Consider the following 27915-nt stretch of genomic DNA (forward strand, 5'->3'; position numbering starts at 1 on the left):
GAGGTTTAACAAATCTTAGTCAAATTCAACAAAGATCAAACCTGAGTAATTCAAACTCAAGCATCTTTTAACAGAAATAAGACTAAACCTTATAATTATCTTCTCAACTTGTCATTTGTACCATTTACTTTACTCTGACTAAACCAGTCAACATAATCAGAAGCAAACAGTATGATTTTGTATAAAATGTATTTGATTCTTACTGTCTGGTCAATTAGAAATGCTCACAGGTTAGCTATTTGCTCAAACTATTGATTATTTGAAAATCTTTCATACCTGTCATTTGACAGTAAAACCTGTTTGAAAGCATTACCAATTGAACAAGAACAGACTGAGTTAACAACTCTTTTACCACATATAATCAAGACTCTTGCTTGGATATGGACTACAAAATTTTAATTTAAAGACAGTCTAAGTTACTGTAAAACTTGTTAGTATTCACAATAATAATATTGACTTGAGTTGACTTGACTGCTTAAAAATGCTGTTAAAGTTCACGCTGCATTTTTGTTTCCTAAAATGTTAATTTTCGCTGCAGCAGTATAAATACTTCTTACTGAATTCAACCATCAGATGCAAATACTTTCATTCAACTTTATCTCTCTGTTCTACACAACATCCAAACAATTATGTTCCTCTACCATTGAGGACACACACACATAGACAGAGTGATTTACTGCAGCATTTGCCTTTAACACAAATGACTTCGACTCAATTCTCTGCTTATTTTTCCTATGCTAGAGTGAGGATGCTTTCTGGACTATTGTGATAAGTGACTTAGCCAATGTCACTGTTTAAATGCCATCAAGTCTAAAATATTTAACATTAATATTCAGATAGCAAAGAATTAACTGTAATTAACCTTTGAACTTCTCAGCCAATTTAGACATGGGTTTGTAACCTGATATGGATGGCAGTCTTCAATTTCACAGCTATAAGCTAATAAAACTTGTTTTAAAATTATTATTATTCTAGAGAGTAATCTGAATCAGGAAAAGAAGTCATTATTAACCATTGCAAACAGAGCTGGATAACCCATCGTTTAAAGCTCATCTCATGTTCTGCATCATCTTTTCATCAGATTCACTCAGCATTATTGACTTCTGCAATGTCTGGCATTTCGCTTATACAATCTGTAATAATATAACACTTATTCCAGAGGTTAGTGACAATATTCATACAACAGGGACGAATCATTCCTTCAGGACAATAAGTATTATTGTACCATAGATATGAATATTGTGACAGCTCATCACTAAGTTTGCTTTTGGTGTTGAACTCGCACAAATTTATTCTTAAAATTCTCTGTCCAGTTTCAACTGGATTTACATGATCTTTTATCAAGTTTCAAAGTTTCTGTTCCTAATCAATGTCTTTTCTGAGACAATCAGCTGGTGCATTTTGTTTTATTAATATTGTTGCTAAGCAAGTCGATAACAGAAATAACCACCACTCATGGCTTTACTCAAACAGTCTCTGTCTCTCTGTTTCATGCACATGAATTTTCAATAGTTTTAGACTATAACATTAAAATTATTACAATTCAGAATCTTTAATCATTCACCAACGTTCCAAATGTCAAAAGTTTTTATCTCTCAAAACTCAGTTGGAACTATTTAAAGACTAAGAGAATTTCTTGTAATTATTTTACCTTAACTGCTTAGTTCCATTCAGCTGTGTTATCCAAACCATCTCACAGCCAGTTTTTATCTTTAGCCAGCACCATCTCGAAAATGTCCTTTGCCATGAATAAGGACCTGCATCAGTAAAATACTATTAAAAATCAGACACATCATTTAAAAATCATCTCAGCTTCACATTCAGGAATTCAGCATTCTTAAAAATCAGACCTTATATATCCAGTGCTGTTAAAGCAGCCAACCACATTGATATTGGTAACATTTTAAGAAACTTTACTGTCTCCAATGGTTCTTGAAAGCCCATTGCCATTATCTTTTTACCAATCATCTCCTTCAGGGTATCATACCCTGGCATAGTCCGTTGATGCTTGTCACAAGGACAGACATGTCCTCAATAAAGGCAGGATTCTCGTGATCAGGTCTGGACGGGGCAACTGAGGCAGACTACTGTAACTTCAAACAGTTCCCCTCTAAGGATGCTTTAGGCCGATAGAGCATCACCCCAGTCCAGCACCATCTTTCACATTAAACATCCCCCTTTTCGGGTAGATGCCCCGGGGTTTACGAGGGGTCCCATGCCTTAGGTTGTTTTCCGCTTTGGCCAAGGGAAAATCTTACCCGTCTTAGGGAACCCCCCTTCGTGCCCACCGGTCAACTGCCACTCACACTGCAAGCTCCTGTGCAGGCTTCCTCCTTGATTCAGAATTTTCTACTTGGGAAAGTGCAGTCAAGAACCATGAAAGCCATTGAGACTACCTACTAGAATTCAAACATTGAGACAGGTTAATCAAACACTTAAATCAACTGAATATCAAGCTGAGATTATTCAGGGAGTTTAGATATCACCCTGATCCATTCAGTGTCAGGGTCTGCTACCTCAGTATAGCCATCAGGCCCTGTATGTGATGGTGGAGACTAAAGATAAGACAAAAGTTACAAACAGTAATAAACCGCTGAAGACAAGACAAGAAATTTCTAAACAGTAATAACAACTGTTCAAATTAATTATCTCTAGCTCAGCGGGTATATTAGTGTTTTTCAAGATGCTTTAACAAAAGCATTTTCATTCATTCATTTCTCTGTTCACTTAGTCCCTTTATTAATCTGGGGTCGCCACAGCGGAATGAACTGCCAACCTATCCAGCACGTTTTTATGCAGCTGGTGCCCTTCCAGCCGCAACCCATCACTGGGAAAACAAACAAAAGCATTTTGCAATCTCTTATTTGTTAACTTTGATTTTTAATTACTAATACCTCTATTAGTGTATACAAATTGAAATGTAGAATTTCTGTATTCATTCTAGCATTTCCTTTACATTGGGATTTCCAACTGAGCACTGTGCTTATCAATTGTTATGGAACAGGCAGATAGCAGCTCTTAGCTGACATCTAATGAGAGAGAAAGAGAGTTTTGAGCAATCTAGAACGAAAATGCATGTTTACTAAATTTGAACATACATTAAACATAACATTAACCTAAATAACATAATTTCATTGTAATATCTTTTTACTCAAGCCCATCCTAAAACATATAAAACAGAGTTGACATGCATTTTCAAAGTAATGCTGTTACAGTGAACAATAGTTTTAGATCTTTCAGGGGTTAACTGCATCCATCAAAGTATTATTTGAAACCCCCATTTATGTTACATATATATTATTAAAAATATATAAATCCAACCATGAAGCTGCTTGTTTGCACAGACTTACATGGCATATTTTTATACTTTTACTTTTACAGCCAAAACCAGTCATGTTGAGGGCTAAACCAAGATAGCAGTGCAGTCACACAGAATCTTATCTTCTAAGACAAAACATAAGCTATTCTTTATTCCCATAATGTTACTGCCAGTTTCTGTGCTTGCGATTTTGCTACTCGACACTCAATATTTAGATTTTAGCTTTTCAATGACAATTAAATGCCAAAGGAATAAAAAAAAAATTTTTTTCTTTAAATCAGTTCTAAAATCATTTTAAACCTGAGAGCTTAGCTGAGCCATTTACTGCATTCTGCTCTCATCTATTTCTTTTTATATCTGAGTTCAACACCAAAAGCAACAAGAAATTGAGAGGGCACTCTTACCAACAGCGCTTGGCTTCTGCTTGATGAATCTGCAAACCATCCCAAGATGTGCAAACTGTCCAGACCGGTCCAATCCAGTTAGGGTCATAATTTTCTCGGGATTGCTCCTGGTGCATCATTGATCAATCAACCTCACCCTGATATTTCTAGGTATCTTGTCTGACTTTTGTGGCCACTACTATTTAATGGATCCCTATTATAATGTTATTTGTTATTTTTATTCAATTATTTCTTTCCCTAATAATCTGACCTACACTATTCTTATGGCATGCCTTTTTGTCTGTGATGTAGTTAGATAGCAGTGGTAGAACTAATTACAATCTCGGGTTAATTTAGTCCACTACTGAATAAAAACCAGTCCAAGTTTTATCCCCGAGAATGTGTTAAAACACACCCATTAACTGAGTATTTTAACTCTGGGTGAAAGAGGAGGTACACCTCTCAACTACTGTTACACTTATCACTTATCAATTATAGGTGTACCACAAAAATGCACCAGGTCGCTAAGGGATTCCACACAAATCTACCACAAATTTCTGTGAATCCACCGGTGCCTTTCATTCACGTCTGAATGAGAAATCCACACTTTCATTCACGGCTGAATGAGAAATCCACACTTTCATTTACGTCTAAATGAGAACCAACAACATTCATTCACGTCTGAATGAGAACCAACAACGTTCCGTTACTACCCACCACTTCACAGACAATCCCTAGTCTTATAATTTTAAATCTTCCTACCTTCATTTTGTTGATTGATCAATGGTGTTACCAGTAAACAAGTGCCACGCATCCTCCACCAAAACTGTAGGGATTGTTTACAGTTTAACCCAAAGAATGACCAGTCTGGTAGATGAAGAAGAGCCGGAGTCAGAGATTTTAAAAAAATAAATTAAGTTTACTGAAGATAGTTTGCAGTTTCATTCGCAGAAGCCAGCTTCAACACTCTCAATGAGTTCCTAGGCCGCTCTGCTTACAGTTTCAACAATCGAACAATTATACTCTTTACACAAGTCCAGAAAGGGTGGGATCCAGGTAAACAGTTCTCATTGGTTACAACAGAAATAGACAATAATTCTAAATACATGCGTCAAAGAAACATAGTATCTACTTCCAGATATGGATGGCCTTAATGCGTGCGTCAAAGAAAGCATTGTATCTGTCTCCAGATATGGATGGCGACCTGATGCCTAGAGGTGAGGTCGCCTTAAGTTATTAGGAGCTGATCTCCGACCTGTAAAAAGCTAAACCAGGAAAACAAAAGACACAAACGACCATCTGTGTTAAAGACTCAAGGATGTTTCTTGTACGTTCAGCTGTGTTATCAGGCTGGTTCAAGACTGTTTCCATCAACAGTCTGCTGCAATATCTTTACTACACACAGTCTATCTCCACACAAAAAGGAATTACATTAAAATTAATTATACTCAAAAACAGATAAATCAAACAGCTATAATATTATAGGCAATATCAGGACAACTAGAACAGGTGTCTTCTTCTCCTCTGTATGGGGAGAGAGAGAGAGATCTCCATGACCTATGACCTGGTTTGTGTGTCTCCTGAAAACAAAGTTAAAATAGACAGGCAAAAAGAGAAACAAGGACACAGAACATTCTTACAGTAAGCAGTTTTAACTTATTCATTATTTAAAACCAATTCACAGTTAAATACTGAGAAACAGGATGATGAAAAGGATAAACGTTGGTCCATGATGAGATGGATTGGAAAGCAGAAATCCGAATCCTTCAAGTCAAATGTACACACCTTCTCATTGTTTGTTATTTTGCACCACATTATACTGTAATGGCAATGCCATCCACATCATAAGATGATATGCATTTATACAAACATTCCAGTTTGTAAGTGTTTTACAAGCCTAAATAAATGCAGTAAATCAGTAATATTGTTTAAAAACATTTCTTTATTTTTAAATGTATTCTTTGCTCAATATATTTGTTAACATTTTGTGCTGATACAATATCATATACATACAAAAATAAGTAACACACTGTTCTGCTTTTTCACAACCAAGAAATAATGACTATAAAAATGTTACAATAGTTATTTCATTTAAAGGTATCTTAGAGTATGAATGATTATGGTGACAAATGTTTTCAGCGGTCTTTAATTTAACATGATACATTCAAACTAAATATAATATGATAATTTGCCGCTCAAACATTTCTTATAACTACTAAAAACAGTACTGCTTATTATTTTTCTTGTAGAAACTGTAACTTATTTACATTTATAAAGTTCAAAACAAGTGCATCTGCAAAAAAAGTAACTTTTATTCAATTGAATGCATTCTTGCTGAATAAAAGCATATTTTCCTGTGAGTTTTTGCTCTACATTTACTTAATGGAAAGACAATTTTCTCCATTATCCAAAACTGATTTTTCCAAACTATCCATTTCAGAAACATTTTTGTAAGAAAAGTCTTAGGCAAAACTATATACATATTAATAAGGTAGATTTACCTTCTTATCTTTTAGATAGAGAGTGCGAAACCATTTGTAGATCAGTTTATTGGTTTGGTTAGAAACCACATAATCAGGGTTTATACGGCTTTAATGAGTATAAATTGAATTTTACATGAAAAAAACATTATGGCCCAGTTTCACAAACAGGGCTTAGATTAAGCCAAGACTAGGCCTTAGTTAAATTAGGCTATTTATGAAACATTTATAAAAAATGGCCTTAAAAAAATATGACTGATGTGCACCTGGAGACAAAAAAATGACACTGACATATTTTAAGACATCTCACCGCAAGTTATTTTGAGTTGAGACAGCTCAAACAAGCAATTTCATCTTGACTAGCCTTAAACCTTGTTTGTGAAACCGGGGGTATATGTTACTAACCATGTTTTAATCTTCAGATTCAAGACCAGGAGACCGAGGCTCGCTATAGTAAGATGGTAAAACAGCTTCTTGATGATCACAAGGATGTTGTCACCATGTTAGCTGAAGGATTCAGGGAATGTCGTAAACACATATTGGTGAGATTTTAAAGACCCTTGCATTTTGTAACCCCCCCCCCCCCATTGTGCAAATTTTAATTTTCTTAAAATTAAGTACATCTGAGCTAGTTTTTTTAAACTTTACATTCTGTTTGTTCAGGATGAGATGCTGGTTCGTAATTTCTTGGACACAACGTTGACGTCTCGTCTGGGCATCCGCATGCTGGCCACACACCACATTGCCCTGCATGAAGATAACGTATGTCTCTTGCTTAATAGTTTTCTTCCACATTTTCAGATTATACCGGTTCTGAATTTTCCAATAACTAGGCTTCTACAAAAAAGGTTGCTTTTAACAGGTTTAATAGACTAAAAATACTTAGTGTATTGGTTTATTTACATGTTTTGAGTAAAAAATTGTTTGAAACAACTTAAATTGGAAAATAAAGACTTTGTAAAAAAAAAAAAAAAACTCTCCCAGTAAACGTTAGTTAATGCATTCAAATCAACAGTGAGAATGAGAAATAGACATTCATTCATTCATTTTCTTGTCGGCTTAGTCCCTTTATTAATCTGTTGTCGCCACAGCAGAATGAACCGCCAACTTATCCAGCATATGTTTTATGCAGCGGATGCTTTTCCAGCTGCAACCCATCACTGGGAAACATTCATACACACTTGTTCACACTCATTCACTATGGACAATTTAGCCTACCCAATTCACCTTTACCACATGTCTTTGGACTTGAAACCAGAGCCCCTCGAGGAAACCCACACGAACATAGGGAGAACATGCAAACTCCACACAGAAACGGCAACTTATCCAGCTGAGGCTTGAACCAATGACCTTCTTGCTGCTAGGTGAACATGCTACCTACTGCGCCACCGCGTTGCCAGAAATAGACATGCAATTAAAAAAATACAGCTGAATTTGATGAACTCCATATAATAAAACAATTACAACTTTTTATTTTAATGCTTTATTAGTCATTAGCTAAGAAATTAACATCAGCTTAGATTACCGTCCTGTCCACATGAACAGAGGTATTTTCAAATCAGCACTTGTTTTTTTTTGTACGCGGTTTTACTGTTTGTCAACACAAAAACGGGGTATCGGATGATGGAAACTGACACTTTCGGAAGACTGATAAGGGTGAAGTTTTTCCGAAAATCCAGGTACAGTGTAGTCATGTGAACGCTACAACCGGAGTTTTCGCCTTATGATGCCTGTGTGCTGTTTTCTTCATTCTGATTGACAAACAACAGTGGGTTCACGTTAAACCTTGAAGACTCAAAGGAGGCAAATTCTGCATGTTTGTGGAAAACGCATTGCATACTACATGGTGTCGGCACCACCTATTTGTTCGGCATGCCCTCAGCATGCATCACTGTGCATTTTGGTATTTTCATGTGGCCAGAAATTTTTATTTATTTATTTTATTTTTTATTTTTTTAAAAAGGGGTAAAAACTGTTTATAAAAATACCCATGTACGTGTGGACAGGCCCTAATAAATGCTTTTAAGAGGTTATTACATTGAGTTAAATGAACTGATTTAAAATTAAATTAACTGAGGTTAAATGAAACTACTTTACAGTGTTAAAGAACAGAATGCTTATAAATATTCACAGAATTTTCAGTGTCGTAGGTCCAATTAACGTAAAACTAAAAGTCTAAGTATTTTGAGCTGTGATACAGCAACTGCTAATACAAGAATCTGAATCATTAAAAGACAATGTAAAAGTTTAAACAATACATAATTATTTACTGTATTTTTACATGCTCATGATATCAAGAATTGTGGGAGTTCATGATCACAATATACTGAATTCTTGCACATCGACAATCAGTAGCGGTCATTTTTAAAAACGATCATTCATCCATTCATTTTCTTGTCGGCTTAATCCCTTTATTAATCCGGTGTCGCCACAGCAGAATGAACCGCCAACTTATCCAGCAAGTTTTTACGCAGCGGATGCCCTTCCAGCCTCAACCCACCTCTGGGAAACATCCACACACACATTCACACACACACTCATACACTATGGACAATTTAGCCTACCCAATTCACCTGTACCGCATGTCTTTGGACTGTGGGGGAAACCGGAGCACCCGGAGGAAACCCACGCGAAGGCAGGGAGAACATTAAAACAGTTTACATAAAACAAAATACAATTGGCTTTGAACAGAATGTGAATCTATATAAGGAGGTGTTGCAGTTTCTCTTTAAAATGCCTGTGAAGACAGGGTGACATGACCGCAGACAGAGCAATGTGATCTTCAGCTGTTTGTCTGACCAGTGACATAAGTGTCTCGAACTGGCAGCCAAGTGGGCCAACAATATTTTTGCATGACCCACACGCATCGACTAAATATACAAGTGAAACCCACATCTGCTGTCATATTACAAAAAGATCTGCTGCAACGTGCTTTCACTTACTTAACAGACCCTTTAGGATTTCACGATTCCGCAATCATTGAATTAAACACAAATGTGGCAAATCTTCAAATTTTTTTTATTTTGCCAAATATATTTATTAACATTTTGTGCAGATACAGTATCATTTAAATACAAAAATAAGTAATACACCAATCTGCATTTTCACAACTGAGAATCAATGATCATAAAAACAATATCATTATTAAGTAACATAGTAAATATAAAAAAGTAAAATAAGTAAATAAATAAAAAGACTAACAATAAAAATAATAAATAAATAATAATAAAAGCTTTATTCCTCTTCTGCTTCAAGATCAATAGTGTCAATATAATTCAACAAAGCGGTCCATGTTTTGGTAAAAAAAATTTTAAAGACCCTATTAATGAAAACCTAATTTTTTACAGCTTTAAACACAGACATATTTCTTTTATCCATCTGTCATATGAAGGTGTAGATGTTTGTTTCAATAATGTGGTAAAAGCCACAACGTTCTGTGTTGTTGAAGGCAAATTTGGCTTAAAAGGATTTCAGAATAGTGCTGTTAAAGGGTTAGGAGTGGCTGATATGTTAAACGTTTTTTAAAAAATATCAAATATTTTAGACCAAAAGACTGTCAATCTTGGACAAGAAACGTGCGAGTAAGTGTGCGAGTAAGTGTGCGTGTAAGTGTGCGTGTAAGTGTGCGTGTAAGTGTGCGTGTAAGTGTGCGTGTAAGTGTGCGTGTAAGTGTGCGTGTAAGTGTGCGAGTAAGTGTGCGTGTAAGTGTGCGTGTAAGTGTGCGTGTAAGTGTGCGTGCGTGCGATTTGCTAGAGATTGTTGACGCCTATTACAAGTATTACTTCTATCTGGGTTAGGCATGGGACGATAACTATTTTCAAGGTACACCGCATTTTACAAAAGTCAAGGTTTTAAAACAATCAATTTTCTGCTATAACGTTCCTAAAATATGGGTAAGATTTTTTTATTTTATTTTATTAATTTTTATTTAGTACAACAATATCTTCAGCAGAAAAGATATCCAAATATGCTGTTTTAAATAGTAAAAATATCTGTTTTGAAACAAATGAAGACATCAGAAGTCAATAATTCATTTAGCCTGACATGATTAATGTTTCAAAATATTTTAAATGTTTCTAAAAAATAAAGTATACTGTGTTTAAAAGGGAAAATGTTTTAGTTTTATACCCAGACATTTGAAAATAACATATTTTAGAGTAGTAATCACAACACCGTGATACTGTAATATTTTTGTCCAAGGTTATCATGCCGTCAGAATCTTATACCGGCATATGCCTGCGTATTTTTTTAGCTAATGTGGAATTAGTGAAGTGTGCTCTGTGGGAAAAAAAAAACTTGCATTGCATTAAACTGTGTCTGGAGCATATAAAAGAACCGTGTACAAAATTGAGTAAATAATCCCATTCTATTCGCTGATGGTGATCCCCAACTCTTGTTCCCAGGTATTCTTGGGTAATTCAGAGGAGTCTGAATTCAAAGAATTTACTGACAGATAGATGATAGAGACTATCCCTTTTCTGTCTAGGTTAAAGGAAAAAATGGTGTGCATTTCTGAATCAGGAGGGAGATTAGCAAACTGAGTAAACTGATTTTGTATAAAATGTCTCATCTGAAAAAAAGAAAAAATATGAGTTTTGGCAAGGTGAAACTTTTCAGACAAATCTGAAAATGACAAAAATATACCTTTATCAAGCCCTTAATGGTGTTAGAAGACCAGTCACGAAAAACAGAACCAGAATTCGACTGTAGAAAAGATACATTATTTACTTTAGGTGCTAATGTGGACGGACTTATTAGCCCAAAGTGTTTTCTCACTGTAACCCATATTTTAATCATATTGGTCACCACTAAACTGTTCAAGACAAGTCTACTGTTCATTTGAAGCTGAGAGCAAATCACTGAATAAAGGGAAAACTTTGAGGAAAATAGTTCTAATTGGACCCAGATAGGATGTTTGGAAACTAATGTCACAAAATGTTTTACATTGCCACAGATTTCCTGCATATTTTGGGCAGTCAGGACGATGTTCAAATTCTTTCTGAGCCACAGAGTGCATTTTGAGGGTGATAGTCTTTTAATATTTTAAATTTAGTCTTTTAATATGCCATCAAGTATTATTATTATTATTATCATTATTATTATTATTATTATTATTATTATTATTATTATTATAATCATCATTATTATTATTATTATCATTATTATTATTATTATTATTATGCTTTTTGGTATGTAAACTTGTTTCTTTAAAATATTAGTGGGTTTCTTCTGTAAATCATGGTAAAAATGTATGATAATAATTATTAAACAAGAACAAATGTAAATAAAGAGCATACACTATTTGTATATACAAATGAGTGTTTAAAAATATATATTGCATGAAATCCAATTTGTTTTTCATTATTTTATCCATATATAGACGGTTTAAACTGCATTTCATTCTAGTTAGCACGTTTCTGCTGTAGAACCGTTTATACTGCTATTCTGCTCTATTATGGATGCTTATATGGATTTGTCTCTTGACTGTTTGTTTTTTCTCTGCACTATTTCAGCCTGACTTTGTAGGGATCATATGCCGCCGCTTATCCCCCAAAAAGATCATCGAGAAATGGGTTGATTTTGCTCGGTGAGTATATGTCTTTATTTGTGCTTCCTTCTGTTTGCCATCTGCCAGTCCTGCTGTCTGTTTGCATATATGAGTGCTTAAGACTCGAGGAGTGTTTTAGGAGGCTATTAAAAAGCTTTTTGCAGTGTTATCAGCATAGTCTGCACCATTTACAGCCGCTTGTGTGTGTGTTTGTGGATGTCTGGTCTGTTTGCTCAAGTTAAGGGTCAAAGCCCAGATCTCATTTGTGATTTACCAAGAAAAGTGTTAAAGGTCACTGTCCAACTACTGTTCAACATTTGCAAAACCTTCTTTAAAAAGAGTATTTACTTGTGCTACATGAGTTTAATGTGTCAACAGTAGAGAAATGATTTGCAGTGATGTACGTGTAAACATTACTTTAACTGCTCACTACTGCAATGATTTCAAGCTGTTTGTATTAAAGATTAAAAGAAAAAACATATAGAGTAATAGAAATAGAAATTTTTGGAGAGAAAAAAGTTTAGTACATGATATATACATTTATATTGTCTTACTGTAAAGAAAATAAGTATAGGTTTAAGAAATTTAAATATTTTTCTGGTGCATGCAGGTAATGAATGAAACAAAAAAGAAGCAGCAAGTGAATAAGCATAACCTTTTGGTGACATTTTAAAGCCTTTTTTTATTATTCAATTCAATTTATGCATAAAGCACTTTAAAACAACACAGTTGACCAAAGTCCTGACAACAAAGAGTAAAACAAACTTTAAAACACAAATAAATAAACATAAAATGTCAACATCTCAAGCTGTGCTAAAAGCCAAATTGAACAGGTGGGTTTTAAGAAGGGATTTAAAAACAGTGATGGAAGAGGCTTGTCTAACCGTACGTTCACACCGAAAGCGGCGAGAGTGTCCAAGGTTGCTCTGGCCGCCCTGGCGACAACACTCTCTGCCTTCAGCTCCTGCGGCGAGAGCGTCAAAACTCGCTACATTCATCTCATATTTAAAGGAGCCGTTGCAGCATATCAGTTACATTCCTGCATAAAACCTGTTTCTAGCGTGAAAATGTTGCGCACTTCTTATCAAATTCATACAACAATGGAAGATCAAGTTGCGTGTGGTGTGGCTTTGCTCTATTTATCCAATATGTGTCCATATGTCTGAAATATCCTGAAGCAGCAGTACTATTTTGTACCGTCACATCACGTGAGATTCCCGCTTTTTTAAGATAAATTTATATAACATTAATGAACATCAGTAACTCGCCAGTAACTTATTAAATGCATGTTCCTGTAGAAAATAATTTTAAATAATTGGAAATCCGGCAACCGCAATAATCAAACCCTTGGGAACAACTGTGGTCGGAACCAAAGTTCACTGGTCTGTGTTCTCTGAACTGCTATCAAGCGATGGACGTCTTCATTCTGATTGCTTGCCACTGAACCGCGTCATAGCTCATTACCATAAAGTTGACTTCATTTCAACTCTCCTCGACGCTCACGCCGGCTCTCATTGAAAATGAATGACTTCCGGCTACTTTGACGCTCTCGCCGATTTCGGTGTGAACGTACAGTAATGTACAATGGCAGCTCATTCCACAATTTGGGTGCAGCCACAGCAAAAGCCCGATCCCCTCTGAGCTTTCGACTGGTCCTGGGCACACCCAGGAGGAGCTGGTCGGCTGACCTGAGCGAACGATAAGGTGTGTAGGGACAGAGAAGCTCAGAGAGGTAAAGGGGTGCAGCACCATTTAGACACTTAAAAACAAATAAAAGTACCTTAAAATGGATCCTGAAGTGCACGGGCAGCCAGTAAAGTGAAGATAAAATCGGGGTGATGTGCTCGTATTTGCGTGTGCCAGTTAAAAGACGTGCAGCTGCATTCTGAACCAGTTGCAGTCGAGAGATCAAAGACTGACTCACCCCAAAATAAAGGGCATTACAGTAGTCCAAGCGGGAGGTTATAAAAGCATGGATCACTGTTTCAAAGTGCTTGTGCGATAAAACGTGCTTAATTTTGGCCAGTTGTCGTAAGTGAAAGAAGCTAGAGCGAACAACAGACCGAATTTGGCTTTCAAGCTTTAGTTCAGGATCCATTTTAAAACCCAAGTTCACAATCTCTGGCTTACAAAACGTTTTGAGATGTAGTTGTACAGAATGAGCGACGTTGGAACAAAAGTTTTGGATCAAAGTTTTATTTTTTAATTGAAAAAAGGGAACTGGAACTTGTGTTTTCATGAGGCTCCTGAGCATGTTGATTTCCTGATAAAGGTTGTATGCAGGAACTAAGTGTGTGTTCTCACTTGGCAGGCTTAGTTCAGTCAAAACAAACTCTAGTCTTAGTGCTCTGTGTGGCTCATATGAGTAAAGTTTAGCTTTTCCACTGCTGGTGTGGCTCTCTTTGGTACAGCTCAATTTTGGTGACTTTTCCACTATTTTACGTTTTTAGTACCACTCTGTATGAGGTTCCAAGTGAGCCAAACTATTATTAATATACATGATGTATACATGCTGCTGATTACCAATTGGTCAGATATTCATCACTAAACTCGCTGGCTTAACTGTAAACTCTACCTACTGACCCCTGGTGCACACACCACTAAAAAGGCTCTCTGTCCACTTCCAAATTCTAGAGGAGTTTGAATGACACATGAATCCAATCCAAGACCTGTCTGTTTAGGAACCACTATGGGTAATTTCTTGTTTTTTTTTCCAAGTGCAAGAATGCCCCCAGTGGAGGAGATTTACTACTGATCACAGAATCGTGCTTCCCTGACAAGATGTGCATGAGAATTGCATTTTTTTAAGTTCGAATTTAGGGCTATTGTAAGTTTATTTTTAGTTTTTATTTTATTTATTAATTTTTGTTTAAGATTTCCCAAACTTGTTTCTCAGCTTTTAAGTTTTCACAGTATTTTGTATAATACTTTTTTTCCAGGAGAAAGTCTTGGTTTTATCTGGCTAGAATATAACTTTAAAAAAAAATTAAGGTCAATAATATTAGCCCCCTTAAGCAATATTTTTTGGATAGTCTATGGAACAAACCATTCTTTAAACAATCATTTGTCTAATTACTGACTTGCCTAGTTAACCTAGTTAACTCTGGAAATGTAAAATGTCACTTTAAGCTGAATACTAGTATCTTGATAAATGTTTAGTAAAATATTTTTACTGTAGTCATTGTGAAGTTAAAATAAATCAGTTACTAGAAATGAGTTATTAAAACTATTATGCTTAGAAATGTGTTTTAAAAAAATCCCATTTAACAGAAATTGGAGGAAAATATAAAGGGGGCTAATCATTCAGGAGGGCTAATAATTGTGTTGAAGCCGGGTTTGAGCTAAACTGTGCAGGGCTGTGGAGTTTGACACCCCTGGTCTAGACAAAATGAACCAATGGAAGGAAACCACCAGTTTGAACACAGCCAAAAGGATTTTCTCACCTCTGTGTTATAAAATTTGTCCTCATAAATCATCTTGTGCAAACTGATCTTAATGACCTCAGAAAGCAAAGGAACGACAAGAGGAAGTTTCCCTCCCAACTCTCCTTATCTTTTTGTTCTGTTGTAACGGAAACAAACGGCTAGACACTTCATAGTAGCTACATTTTATCCAATTTGAAAATAAAAAGAAATTCCGGTTTTCCATCATCGTTTTTCTTACTCTTAGTTTGCCTCTGATCGTTTTTGCTGCATATCTCAAAGACTGGTCCTCCCATAAATGCTTTTGAAAAGAATTGGGTCACAAGGCAGACAATGTACAGTATGTGGTCACGAGTTTCATGCTTGTGCTCTTGAGGAATGTGCTGTTACTAAAGCCTCACGTGCATGTGCCATTTCATTGCTTTTTTTTTTTTTAACAATGTCTCTTATTTTTAGACCAATTATATCTGCACATTCCCATTCTGATCCATAACCAATTTCTCTGATTTTTTTAATATACACCACACTGACAAAATCTGAGTCTTTATTTTACAACACATTCTGCCCAGTAAAAGTTATGTCTGTTACAATAATCAATATATCGACTTATTGCACAACACATGGACATTACCTCAATCATTTTTGGTGATGCAATAGATCTCGTGTCCATGAATAAAAACCAATTCTTGCAAAATTTTACCTGATTGTGCAACATCACTATCTCTATTTGAGTCAGTATGGTTTAAAAAAACACTATAGTATACACTATAAATCACTGTAGTATATTTTTATGTGGGTGCCTGTAAAATATGTCTGGTAGCAGATATTGCAGCCTGTTACTTTTTACCTTGCACGTTTTTGTTAAGATTTATTATTATTTAATTGGGATTTACGTTTTCACATCCTGATTCTAATGCCTAATTGATTATAATTATATATGATGTGTTCTTTGAGAGTTTGCATGTATTATGATGCTATTATATTATTAATAATAAATAATTTCATTTATAACGGGCTTTTTTTTAAGACCCAAAGCGCTTACAAAACATTGAAAAACAACAAAGCAAAATAAAACAACAAGGCAGAAACAGTGTAGGACCCGAGACAGAGCTTAAACAGCAAGAGGCAGAAGAAATAAATATCAAATCACAAATGTAATCGGGAGCACAACTATGAACAGTTTTATTCTTGATTAACTTTTCTAGTCCTAAAACATTTTCGATATTGTATTGTTTGAGTGGAGCTCAGTTTGCTCTACTTCTGCTTGTCTTATGAAACTCCCACCATTAACCGATGCGTCATCAGCAGAGCTGCCCTGTTCCTCTTCACAGTCGCATGATCAAAGCGCGCCCTCAAAGACCAGATTTTAATGCCTATAATTGAGACGCTCTCATTCATTAGTGTCAAATTATTTCTGAAATGGCTTTAAATGACGTGAAGCGATAAAGGCGGCAATTAATTCATTGAATTCATACAAGTGCTTGCATAACCTTGAAAGGCAGAAACAGTAGCATGTGGTTTTTCTCTGTACGCAGTTACGGAGTATTTGATATTTGTCAAGTCAAATGTTTTATATAGAATTGAATTTGTTTCTCACCATTTAAAAAAAATTATATTGTTTATAACTTCTTTTGTAGGGAATTGAGACGTGCAGTATCCACTCAAAAATGATGTTTGCTGTTTGTTTAAACTACTCATTTAAAATGAGCTGAAACAACACAATTCTTGAGTTTCTTTTGTGCACAACTTAGTTTTTTTATGTTTGATCCACTTAAATTTGTAAAAGCTAATAAGCTAACTTAATTCCTTCATGTTCCAACAAAAATCGATTGTCTTTTTTTTTTTACAATGTTGACTTGATTCTTGTAAAAATGATACCTAAATTTTGTAGAGGAGTTATTCACTGTTTATTCATGCAAATGATTTATTCAAAACTGATCATTGTATCATTTAATATGTCGACTGTTTACCAAATATTTCAAAACATTCATTCAGGAGCAAAACACCAGTGTTATTCTGAGATTCCCAAATGTTCCCAATTTTTTATATGTGCCAAAACATTTAAAAAAAAAACTCCAATATTGTTATACAAATGTCATTCAATATTAAATTTGAGTCTTTCTTATGCACAGATATTCAGGAAAACAATTGTCTATCTTGGTAATATAACAAAATCTTCTATATATAAAATACTAAAAAAAAAAACCTGCAAAGATTTGCTTTCATAGCTTGAATCTTTGAATCTGAAAAGACTTTTTTTATAAATGAAATGTTTTGTTTTAAATGTAAATTCTTCAAGAACATGCCCAGTAACTTGCCAAATTACCCTTACATGCCTAGTCAACTTTAATAACCGAGTTAAGCCTTTAAATGTCACTTTAAGCTGTATAGAAGTGTCTTGAAAAATATCTAGTCAAATATTATTTACTGTCATCATGGCAAAGATAAAATAAATCAGTTATTGAAAATGAGTTATTAAAACTATTATGATTAGAAAAGTGTTGAAAATATCTTCTGTCTGTTAAACAAAAAAATTATCGGGGGGACTTATAATTCAGTGGGGACAATAATTCTGACTTCAACTGTATATATAAACGTGTCAATCCTGGCCCGTTTTATTTTAAACACAGAGTTTTGTCTTAAGTTAGCACAACAGTTAGGGAAGTAATCGAATGCTTGAATTCTTGATCTGTGGATTCTTAAAGGGACCCATCTGTTATCAAAGTGGATCAAAATGAGAGATTCACTGCTTTTCATTAAATAGCTGTAATAACTATAAATAACATTTAAATCCAGTGAATAAAGGTGAACGAGGAATTGGTTTATTTCTGTATAGGCCATTGATTTTAATAGGCTAAACCTTTGATTTTATTTTTAATATGTTTGTTTGTTGTTTATTTTATCATTTGAAGCTAATTTCCTCTTTATTTGTAACTGTTCTTTACAAAACATATTAAGTGTTTAGTTCACAGGTATCAATCGCAGTTCCTGGAGAGCCGCAGCTCTGCACAGTTTAGTTCCATCCTTAAATGAACACACCTGATCAAACTAATTGAGTCATTCAGTCTTGTTTGAAACCTACAAGTAAGTGTGCTGAAGCAGGGTTGAAACTAAATTGTGCAGAACTGCAGCCCTTCAGGAACTGAGTTTGACACCCCTGGTTTAGATGATCTCAATGCCATGGTGTATTTGTTACAGTACCAGTAGTGTTAATGTTTTAATCCCCTCTATTCCCTGCAGACGGCTCTGTGAGCATCAGTACGGTAACTCTCCGCGTGTTCGCATCAACGGCCACGTGGCAGCCCGCTTTCCCTTCATTCCACTGCCTCTGGATTACATCCTGCCTGAACTGCTGAAGAACGCCATGAGGTAACATTACTCTCACATATAGGTCAATGAGATGTACACAACACGCCCTCCTGCTCTACTATGCAATCTCAGATATTTAATCCTGCCGCGACAGACACATTCGCAGTTGCTTTTTTTGGACCATAGTGACTGTTGTTAAATCAGCTACTCGTATTGAACCATTGCTGCTAAAATACCGTGATATTAACTGCTGCATGAACTATGACCCAATTACATGCTTTTTTTTGCCTGTCTGTCAGTGCATGAAGGAGCTATTGTATTGTGACCTTGTGTCAACATAATAGCGTTTGGTGGAACGCCAGGAAAATCAAGTCATTTAAAAATTCTGCCACGTTATGCAAGAAGCCTGGAATGGAATTTGGGTTTGGAAGTTTTCCTGGTTGTAATCTAGTATGGTTATGGTATGGCAGACCTGGGTCACTGTGACCCACACTTAATTCATGTAGGGGCGATGTCCTTTCAAATGACTTAGCAGAACAGCGTTTTCATTAGCTGCTGCCAATGCTTTGGATCCTACACTGGAAACTGAAAATAAGTCACTCCTGCTAACTGCATTATGAATTCAAGTTAGGGCTGCACAATATTTTAGCATGGTCATGGTCAACCTGGCACCACATTTTGTTGCTAATATTAATTTAATAATATTTAATAACCATGTCAAATAATCATAATTTCAACCATGATAGAGTTTAACCGCAACATAGTGAAAGGTTAAAATTTGCAAATGTTTTTAAGGCCTTTGACTGCAAACTTGTGATTGGGGTATTTAAAGACATCACAAGAAAATAAGTAGTTGCCGATTATTTTATATTTTATACAAGAGGAGATCACTTGGTTTCAATATTATTTATACTATATATATATATATATATATATATATATATATATATATATATATATATATATATATATATATAGCAGTAAGAATTGTAAGAGTTTATGTTTTGTAATTTTTTGAAGGGAAAAAAACCTGTAAAATTTCCTTAATGTTTACATATATTTTAATTTTCATATTTTAAGTTCTTTTTCCTGGTACTTACTTGGGATATATTTTATATCTGTGAGAACTTGAGTTCCTTGAGAAAAATTAATAATAGAAGTAGTAATAATAATAATAATGTCTGTCCACATAAAACTTTGAAATGTGACGCAATGGAATTTTGTTGTTCATCTAAAGTGTAAAGTCCAGTATTTTGTTTACTATATTTATAAGGTTAAAAAAATAAAAAAGTAAAAGTAAAGTAAAAAGTAAAAAAATAATCAAATAAGTTTTAGTATTTATGTTTTTTCTAAATATTTAAGCTCAGTGTTTTCCACACATAGACTTTACTTGGGCAGGCCGCCCAGGTATATTTAGTGACACGTTTTTTTATTAACAGTTATTATCATCCTTTTACACTTTTTTTTTTCTCCATATCTGTCCAATGAAACCAAACATTCGCGATCAATCAAGTAGTGGAAAACCTCTCGTTTACCTGTTTTGTCTCACATGCTCTGCAGACCCACAGGTACGTGCCTTTTTGGGACTTAAAAAAATCGCGAGAGACGTTGGCGCCAATGACCTAGTGGTTAGTGTGTTGAATTATAGCACCCAGGTGCTTGCGGCGACCTGAGTTCAATTCCCGGCTCAATTTCCATTGCTTATCCTTCCCCTCTCTTTGCTCCCCTTTTTTTCCTGCCTGTTAATCTCCACTGTCCTGTCAATGAAGGTGAAAACCCCTAAAAATAATCATCTTTTTTTTAATCGCGAGAGAAACATTATATAATTAATTCTTTAATCTAAACGACTCAGAAAAACTTTACTATATACTGGGAGAGGACGAAACAACTGGTATAAACTGGCTACATAATATATTTACACCATTAGTTAATCAATGCATTTGCCTTATTTAAATTATTTTTAAGTCTTAGTCTTGTAATCATTATAATTTTTTGTTTATTTTCATTCTTTTCTGTCATTTAATTTTCATTTGCAGCATATTTTATTAATTTTAGTATGTCAATATATTATATATTTTATACATATCTAAAAAGCTTTGGCATTCGAGTTCACTTCGAACTTAAAAGAGAAGGAGGCAGATTTGACCTGTCAGTGGGTGCACATGGCTCCTGAATAGTATAAAAGTAACAAATATTGGATTTCTATTTTTATTTCAACAGTCTTTTTTTTACTGTAACCCATTGAAAAGAAAGTGTATAAGTGTCAATATAAATACAATTCATGTTAATTAAATTATGTTTTGTATATTGCAAATAACCCTAGTACCCTAACAATCATATATAGCAGAAACCACCCGTAATATCTTTGTGGCACTGAGTTCTGCATGTGTACTTGTAACATACTCTAAATGGGACACACCTGTGATCTCATCCAAATCTTGTTCGATCATAAGAAAGCTGAAATTCTGGTTCTGGCACCTGTCCTAGTACAGCTCTGTCTCTGTAGATGTTATGTGCGTTCATACAAGTTCACCCATCTGTTGTTACTGGTAATCTGACACTGGCTAAATTCCAAGTTCAGTGGTACGAGACAGGCTTTTTTATAATGGGGCAAGCTATCAAAAAACAATCTACAGATAAGCCACAAATAATAATGCAGAGCACATAACCCAATGTATACATGTCACCGTATGCCTGTCCATACCTGCATTATAAAGAGTTTGTATCTAGGTAGGTTTTTTTTGTACACAAGAAATGTTTAGTGCTGCACACTGCTTTTTTTGTTATAGATTCAGCACAAGTTCAGTGGTGTAGTGGTTAATGTGTCGACACATGCACCCGGGTGCTCACGGCGACCCGAGTTCGATTCGCGCCTGACAGTCCTATGCCGATCCTTCCCCTCTCTCTGCTCCCCATGATTTCCTGTTAATACATTCTACTTTCCTATCCAATAAAGGTGAAAACCTTGAAAAAAAATAATCATATATATATATATATATATATATATATATATATATATATATATATATATATATATATATATATATATATATAATATAATTTTATTTTTTTTAACCCCTGTAAAACCAGCCTGGTCGACCAGCTAAAACCAGCCTTTTTCAGCAGGATATATATATATATATATACAATTTTTTTTTAAAGATGATTACGTGATTTGTTTTAATCATAAATTTGATCTTACGGTTACAGTTCACAAGTGAAAAATTAATTTAGGATTTTATATATAGCATTAAAATCACTCGCAGGTCACTTTGCATGTTGAGTCCCGTGCACAGACTCAAAGTGCTGGAAACATTCTTTGCTACAATCAGTTGTTTTGTTATTTGAATCGCTGGTGTCTTTTTATCTGCTGAACCAGTTTGGTCATTCTCCTCTGGCATCAACAAGGCATTTTCTCCCACAGAACTGCCACTCACTGAATGTGTTGTACTAAAGATGTTGTTTATGTGAATGTTCCAGTAGATCAGTAGTTTCTGGCACCAACTTCTATCACACTTTCAGAGGCACTTAAAGCCACAATATGGACCATTTTTCATTTAAAATATATCAAATAAAATGAAATGACACTAGAACAGTGTTCTATACTTTGCCGACTTAAAATGCTTCAATTACCCCAAATGTTTTGAAGAATCCACGGAAATAAGCTTTACTTTTTAATTTTGTTTTTACTATTGATGTGGATCGTGTCATCAACATAATTTCCAAGGTTTGTTTTAAAGCAAACTGTAAAACACCAAAGAGACTTTAATATGTTGTGTGTTAGAGTTCTGCAATGTGTTCAAATTAAACGTACATATGCAGACATAAAACTGCACTTTGGTGACATGGTGGCTCAGTGGTTAGAACTGTCACTTCACAGCAAGAAGGTCGCTGGTTCGAGTATTGACTGGGCCAATTGGTGTTTTTGTGTGGAGTTTGAATGTCTACCTGGATTGCATCGGGCTGCTCCGGTTTCCCCCACAGTCCAAAGACATGCGCTATAAGTGAATTGAATTAACAAAATTGGCCATAGCGCTTGAGTGTATGGGTGTTTCCCTGTACTGGGTTGCAGCTGAAAGGGCATTCACAGCAAAAAACATATACCGTAATAGTTGGTGGTTCATTTTGATGTAGCAGTACCTAATATTCAAAGGACTAAGCTAAAGGAAAATGAATGAATGAATGAGAACTGTGCACACAAGGTATGCACAAACTGTATATCACTGTACAAATTAAAATGCTGTAAATGCGCAATAGTAAAGTACACCAACAATTTAAGATTTTAAGAAATTAAACTGTTCCTAAACCTGCATTTATCTGGACGTATATAAAATTTTCTAACTATCCATAAAATGAACAGTTCTCAACTAGAGCCTAGACACGTGGTTTTGTAGGTGTGTATGCGTCTCATTATATTGCTGAATATTGTAAATGTATTTGTCCCCTGTTTAAATAGCTCTTGGAGAAATTCAGTGATTTTTTTTTTCCGAATCTATGTTTTTTTATTTTTTTTTATTTTTTTTTATTTATTAAATTCGAACAATCTGTATTTTATTATTATTATTTTTTTTTACTCTGGCTCAGTACCAGTTTTTTATTTATTCATTTTCCTTTGGCTTCTCCTCTTATTTATCAGGGGTCGCCACAGCGGAAAGAACCGCCAAATATTCCAGCATATGTTTTGTGCAGCGGATGCTCTTTAGCCAGCCCGCAACCCAGTACAGGGAAATCCCCATGCACTTATACACTATGGCCAATTTAGTTCATCCAGTTCACCTATAGCGCATGTCTTTTGACTGTTGGGAAAACCGGGGCAACCGGAGGAAACCCCATCGAACATGGGGAGAACACAAACTCCACACGGAAATGCCAACTGGCCCAGCCAGGACTCGAACCAGAGACCTTCTTGCTGTGAGGCTACAGTGCTTACCACTTAGCCACCATGCCACCACAGTTCAGGTTGTTTCTTGCAATCATGTACATGCTCTTATCAATTGCTATGTTTTGCCATGTCAGTAGATGTAAATCAGTAGCAGATGTGCTTCAGAATACCTATAAAGGAAATTAAATTTCTCCTCAACCAATAGAGATGCTTCTTGTGTATTAGACAAATTCCTGTCACAAATCTCAGACTGATTGTGTTGGATCAAAGTTAGTTATTGAGTTTCTTCTTTGTTCAGACTTCAGTGCCTAGAGAGCATTTTCACAGTCAGCTGTTTACGCATTCAATGAGACCTTTGAAAGTTGCTTCATGCCTCCACACGTTTCTTATGTGCTCTTGTTCTGATCCGATTTTTAATTGAGGTTACTCATGAAAGTGTTTTGTTCTTCAGGGCCACCATGGAGAGTCACTTGGACACCCCTTATAATGTGCCTGATGTGGTGGTCACAATTGCCAACAATGACACTGACTTTGTCATAAGGTGAGTCTTTAAACCAGTGCTAATGCCACAATGTTACCTAACCTTGTCATGTAACTTGCATAATAATACAAGTGAAAATTTTTTTAAAAAGTGAGAAAATATTACAATTCACACTAGAACACAATCGAAAATCTGTCTTGAATCTGATTTCACCAACTTATCCAGCACGTTTTTACTCAGCGGATGCCCTTCCAGCAGCAACCCATCTCTGGGAAACATTCACACACACACACACACACCCAACACTACAGACAATTTAGCCTACCCAATTCACTTGTACCGCATGTCTTTTGGACTGTGGGGGAAACCGGAGCACCCGGAGGAAACCCACGCGAACGCAGGGAGAACATGCAAACTCCACACAATTGAGCTGAGGCTCGAACCAGCGACCTTCTTGATTTGAGGCGACAGCACTACCTACTGTGCTGCTGCGTCGCCTTTTGATTCTTTTTATAAAATTATTAAATATTCAACTGAATAACATTTTAAAAAATAAATATTCAATACTGAGTTTCTAAAGTGCAACATGAAAAACAACCTTTGCTACTGTTTCTGAAATGGCTAAATGTGTCAATTTAACATAGATATATACACTAGATATCGCATATGGGACCTAAGCATCCATCAATATCGCTGCAACATTTTTACAGCGCTCCCAGGACAACAGTTATTCAACCGCAATAGTCAAGGCTTAAGCCAATCTGAAAATGCTGGACCTTTGCTGTGTGTACATGTGTAAAAAAAAAAAAAAAAAAAAAAAGCATAAAGGCAGAACATTTCATAGGTAAGATTTTGTTTTTCTTTTTAAGTTTTTGTATGTTACGAACTTTTTCCCAGCGATAGGTTGCGGCTGGAAGGGCATCCGCTGCACAAAAACATGCTGGATAAGTTGGCGGTTCATTAATAAAGGGACTAAGCTGACAAGAAAATGAATGAATGAATAAATGAATGAATGATTGAATGTTACGAACTTTTGTGCTCAACAAGTAACGTTATTAATGATAATACAGTTACTTGCTGCATTTACCATAAAGCAAAGTAGCACCAACTTACACTAAATACTATGCTAGGTTTGTTGAATAAAATTAGCAAAACAATGTAAATGAAATATAACAACAAGATGCTGCGGTGCTAGTATTATTGTCAGCCAAGTGAAGTAAAGGCTAGTTTTTGAAGTAACTTATAAGGGTGTCTGAAAACATAACAGTGCCTGCGCCTCAGTGTGCATACGGTCCACCCTAAAAGATTAAATATTACAAATGTTATATACCATCTAGATCAGGGGTCTCAAACTCAATTTACCTGGGGGCCACAGGAGGCAAAGTCTGGGTGAGGCTGGGCTGCATAAGGGATTTCACAAAAAAAAGTCCTCAAATGTCATTATTAACAGTTTTAATTATTTCTTCTGAACATAAAGTGTCCTGAACATTAATAGAACATTGAGTGAAGATTATAAACAGTTCTTCTGAACATGGCATCTTTTGCCTACTTCTTGCTGCCAGAGACTTGACAGCGCTTCTTCTCACAAATCTGAACCACATTTGGCTTTAGAGCGGAAGCAGTTGAGACCCTCAGTATGGCTTGAAGATGATCATCATTAAGTCTAGACCTGTACTTTGACTTATTGAAGTCCTAGGGAAAAAAGTGGGGGAACTCACTCAAAACTTCCATTCCCTCACCTAAAAAAAGGCGTATATATGTATAAATAAAACACCCCCACCCCACTCCAGTCACATCAGTCTGTACCAGTCTGTATCTACCTATAATATCAACACAATCTCAGGCACGTGCACACATAGGGCTCAACCTGTGCAGAGCACATGCCCTTTTTAGTCTTGCATAGAAAGTGCCCTTCCAAAATGATCAAAAGTGCCCCCGCGACGCGACACACCCTCGGTCCCACCCTTCAGTAGGCGCGCGATAACACCGCTCTTGAGTACGCGCGCGACAACACAGCTGATCAGAACGCGCGCGACAACACAGCTGATCAGAACGCGCGCGACAACGCGCATTGAGTGACAAGCGCGCTGTGTACGGATAGAATCAGCGGAGCGGGAAGCGCTCTCTCTCCCCGCTCCGCTGATTCTGTCAGTGTACAGCGGTCGGCGCGAGCCACAAAATATTGCACTGAGGGCCGCAAATGGCCCGCGGGCCGAGAGTTTGAGACCCCTGATCTAGATCATAAAGGTGAATATGCACATTGAGACGTAGGGATATCGATGGTTCACATGAGTCGTTTATAATGGAGATTCATTCACAAACGAATCACTCCCTCAGTCAGAATTAGAAGTGAAAGCAGGATAGGGGGTGTGTTTCAGGACATGGATTAGATCAAATTTAACAGGAAGGGAGATAATACATTTCCATGCATGTAAACCTGTGCTCTTTGTCGGCGATGCCCATGCGGTCACTTATGCATCGATGTAAAATTTATAATTTTCGTAAATTAAAAAATATTTGCATACTGACCATCAGGAAAACTCCCGATCACAGATATATGTTTATACGAGTATGTAACTTGGGCCCCGCATGGCCAGTTTTCCACTACACCTTGGTCCCATATTCTTTTCAAAGGAGGGCTACCCTGCACAAAATTGGTGACTTTGTTGACAAAAGAAGTGAGGGGTGAGGAGCCTGTGTCATTTCCAGTCAAAAAAACTTTCTGGTTAAATAAAAGTAACTTCAAGTCAGAATTTGCCAGGGATATGAATAATTTTGGGCTTGACTGTATTTGTTTATATTTGTGTTTTTTTTTGTACAATAAATTAAATCACAAAATAGAGGGGAAAAGCAGTTTGTGGGTGAAAAAAATGACTTGCCTATGGCCTAAATATGGCACAAAAGAAATACTGTAATCAGCAGTGGGAGAATTGATTTATTTTTTGCCCTGGGTGCGGGCAGGTTACTAATGTAGGCTTTAAGGTGTGGTTGATCGTCGGTGAATTCAACAATAAAATATAAGGCTTTTTCCTTGAAAGCTGAACAACATGTTGAAGCATTAACATCTACAGTAAAGCATTCGGTTGTTTGACATTTGAGCTGTTATTTGCACAGAGAGCTCGTCATGAGGAGTGCAGGTCCATTATCCCGCGGTGGACAAACCTCTGTCCACACTGAGCAAATTTACCCGTGAATCATGTTTAATTTACCATAAATTGAAAGCATGAACCTTAGTGCTCCTTGCTGTCTGTTCTTTTTTGGCATTTGGAGAAAGGAAGCAAAGTCCTTTCTGTTTCTGTGTTTTTGCTCCAATGTAAATTCATGCTTTATTTGATGTTTACACAATTTTAGAAGAAGGTTGAAAGGTTTTTGAAAAATAATTTTGTTTTTAGTATCAACAAAAAAAACAGTTACTATGATATTATAAGTGTGTGTATATATACAGTATTTCTGTAGGTTTGGGGTCAGTTGAAAAGAAATAAATGTTTTATTCAGAAATGACACATTAAGTTGATTGAAAATGACGGTAAAGTCCAAAAAAATATGATATACTATAATAAACGTATTCAACATTTATAATAACAAGTCATTTTCATTAAGCTCCACTGAAGACTGGACAAATGGCTCAGATTCAGCTTCGTCCTTCCTCAAATAAAAATGTATATCATATATTATTTTGTAATCTCAGTGTTTAGTAACTTTTAAAAGTAGTTGCTTTTGATGCAAATAAATGCAGCCTTATCAGCTGGGAGTCCATCACCCTGGGATAATGCTCATTTTAAGGTATCACATGAGATACGAGTAATCAAAATGCCAAATTTTAAATAAATCAAAATTGCTTAATCTGCAAAAAGTTTTCACTCATTTTGAGGTGGTTTTAGGCTTGTGCAAAAAAAGAAAAGTTATTGTGAAAAATAGGAGATGGAAATGACCCACGGTGCCTGCCTTGCGTGTAGCCATGTATTTATACTTCTGCATGCTGTTTGTGTTGCTCTGCAACAACACTTTCGAAACGCTTGCTGGCATTGGGTTTTTTATATTCCTCTGTGTCGAGTTTCTTCGCAGGCGTTCTGTTTTTTCTGACCTAGCTT

The 27915-nt window shown here is 35.8% G+C and overlaps 2 protein-coding genes across 7 annotated transcripts in view; both read left to right on the forward strand.

Annotated features, from left to right (window-relative positions):
• lrwd1 (leucine-rich repeats and WD repeat domain containing 1) overlaps nt 1-27915 on the forward strand; it is a 779065-nt gene that overhangs the window by 44315 nt on the left and 706835 nt on the right. The window lies entirely within an intron of this gene.
• The window catches only part of bckdk (branched chain ketoacid dehydrogenase kinase), a 45721-nt gene that overhangs the window by 11300 nt on the left and 6506 nt on the right, over nt 1-27915 (forward strand). The window contains exons 5-11 of one of the 5 annotated variants that reach the window (XR_012405731.1): nt 6605-6724; nt 6846-6944; nt 11696-11769; nt 18393-18521; nt 23795-24052; nt 24657-26325; nt 26668-27713. Coding sequence is in view for 1 of the 5 variants with exons in the window: in NM_213060.2 (NP_998225.2) it covers nt 6605-6724; nt 6846-6944; nt 11696-11769; nt 18393-18521; nt 23795-23884 (512 nt within the window). In the remaining 4 variants the exon portion in view is untranslated. Of the gene's footprint in view, nt 1-6604; nt 6725-6845; nt 6945-11695; nt 11843-18254; nt 18522-23794; nt 24053-24656; nt 26326-26667; nt 27714-27915 lie in introns of those variants that run through there. The other 4 variants (XR_012405732.1, XR_012405733.1, XR_012405730.1 and 1 more) reach the window with 4 other exon arrangements.

The sequence above is a fragment of the Danio rerio genome, chromosome 5 (genome assembly GCF_049306965.1).
Source record: "Danio rerio strain Tuebingen ecotype United States chromosome 5, GRCz12tu, whole genome shotgun sequence".
Classification (NCBI taxonomy): domain Eukaryota; kingdom Metazoa; phylum Chordata; class Actinopteri; order Cypriniformes; family Danionidae; genus Danio; species Danio rerio.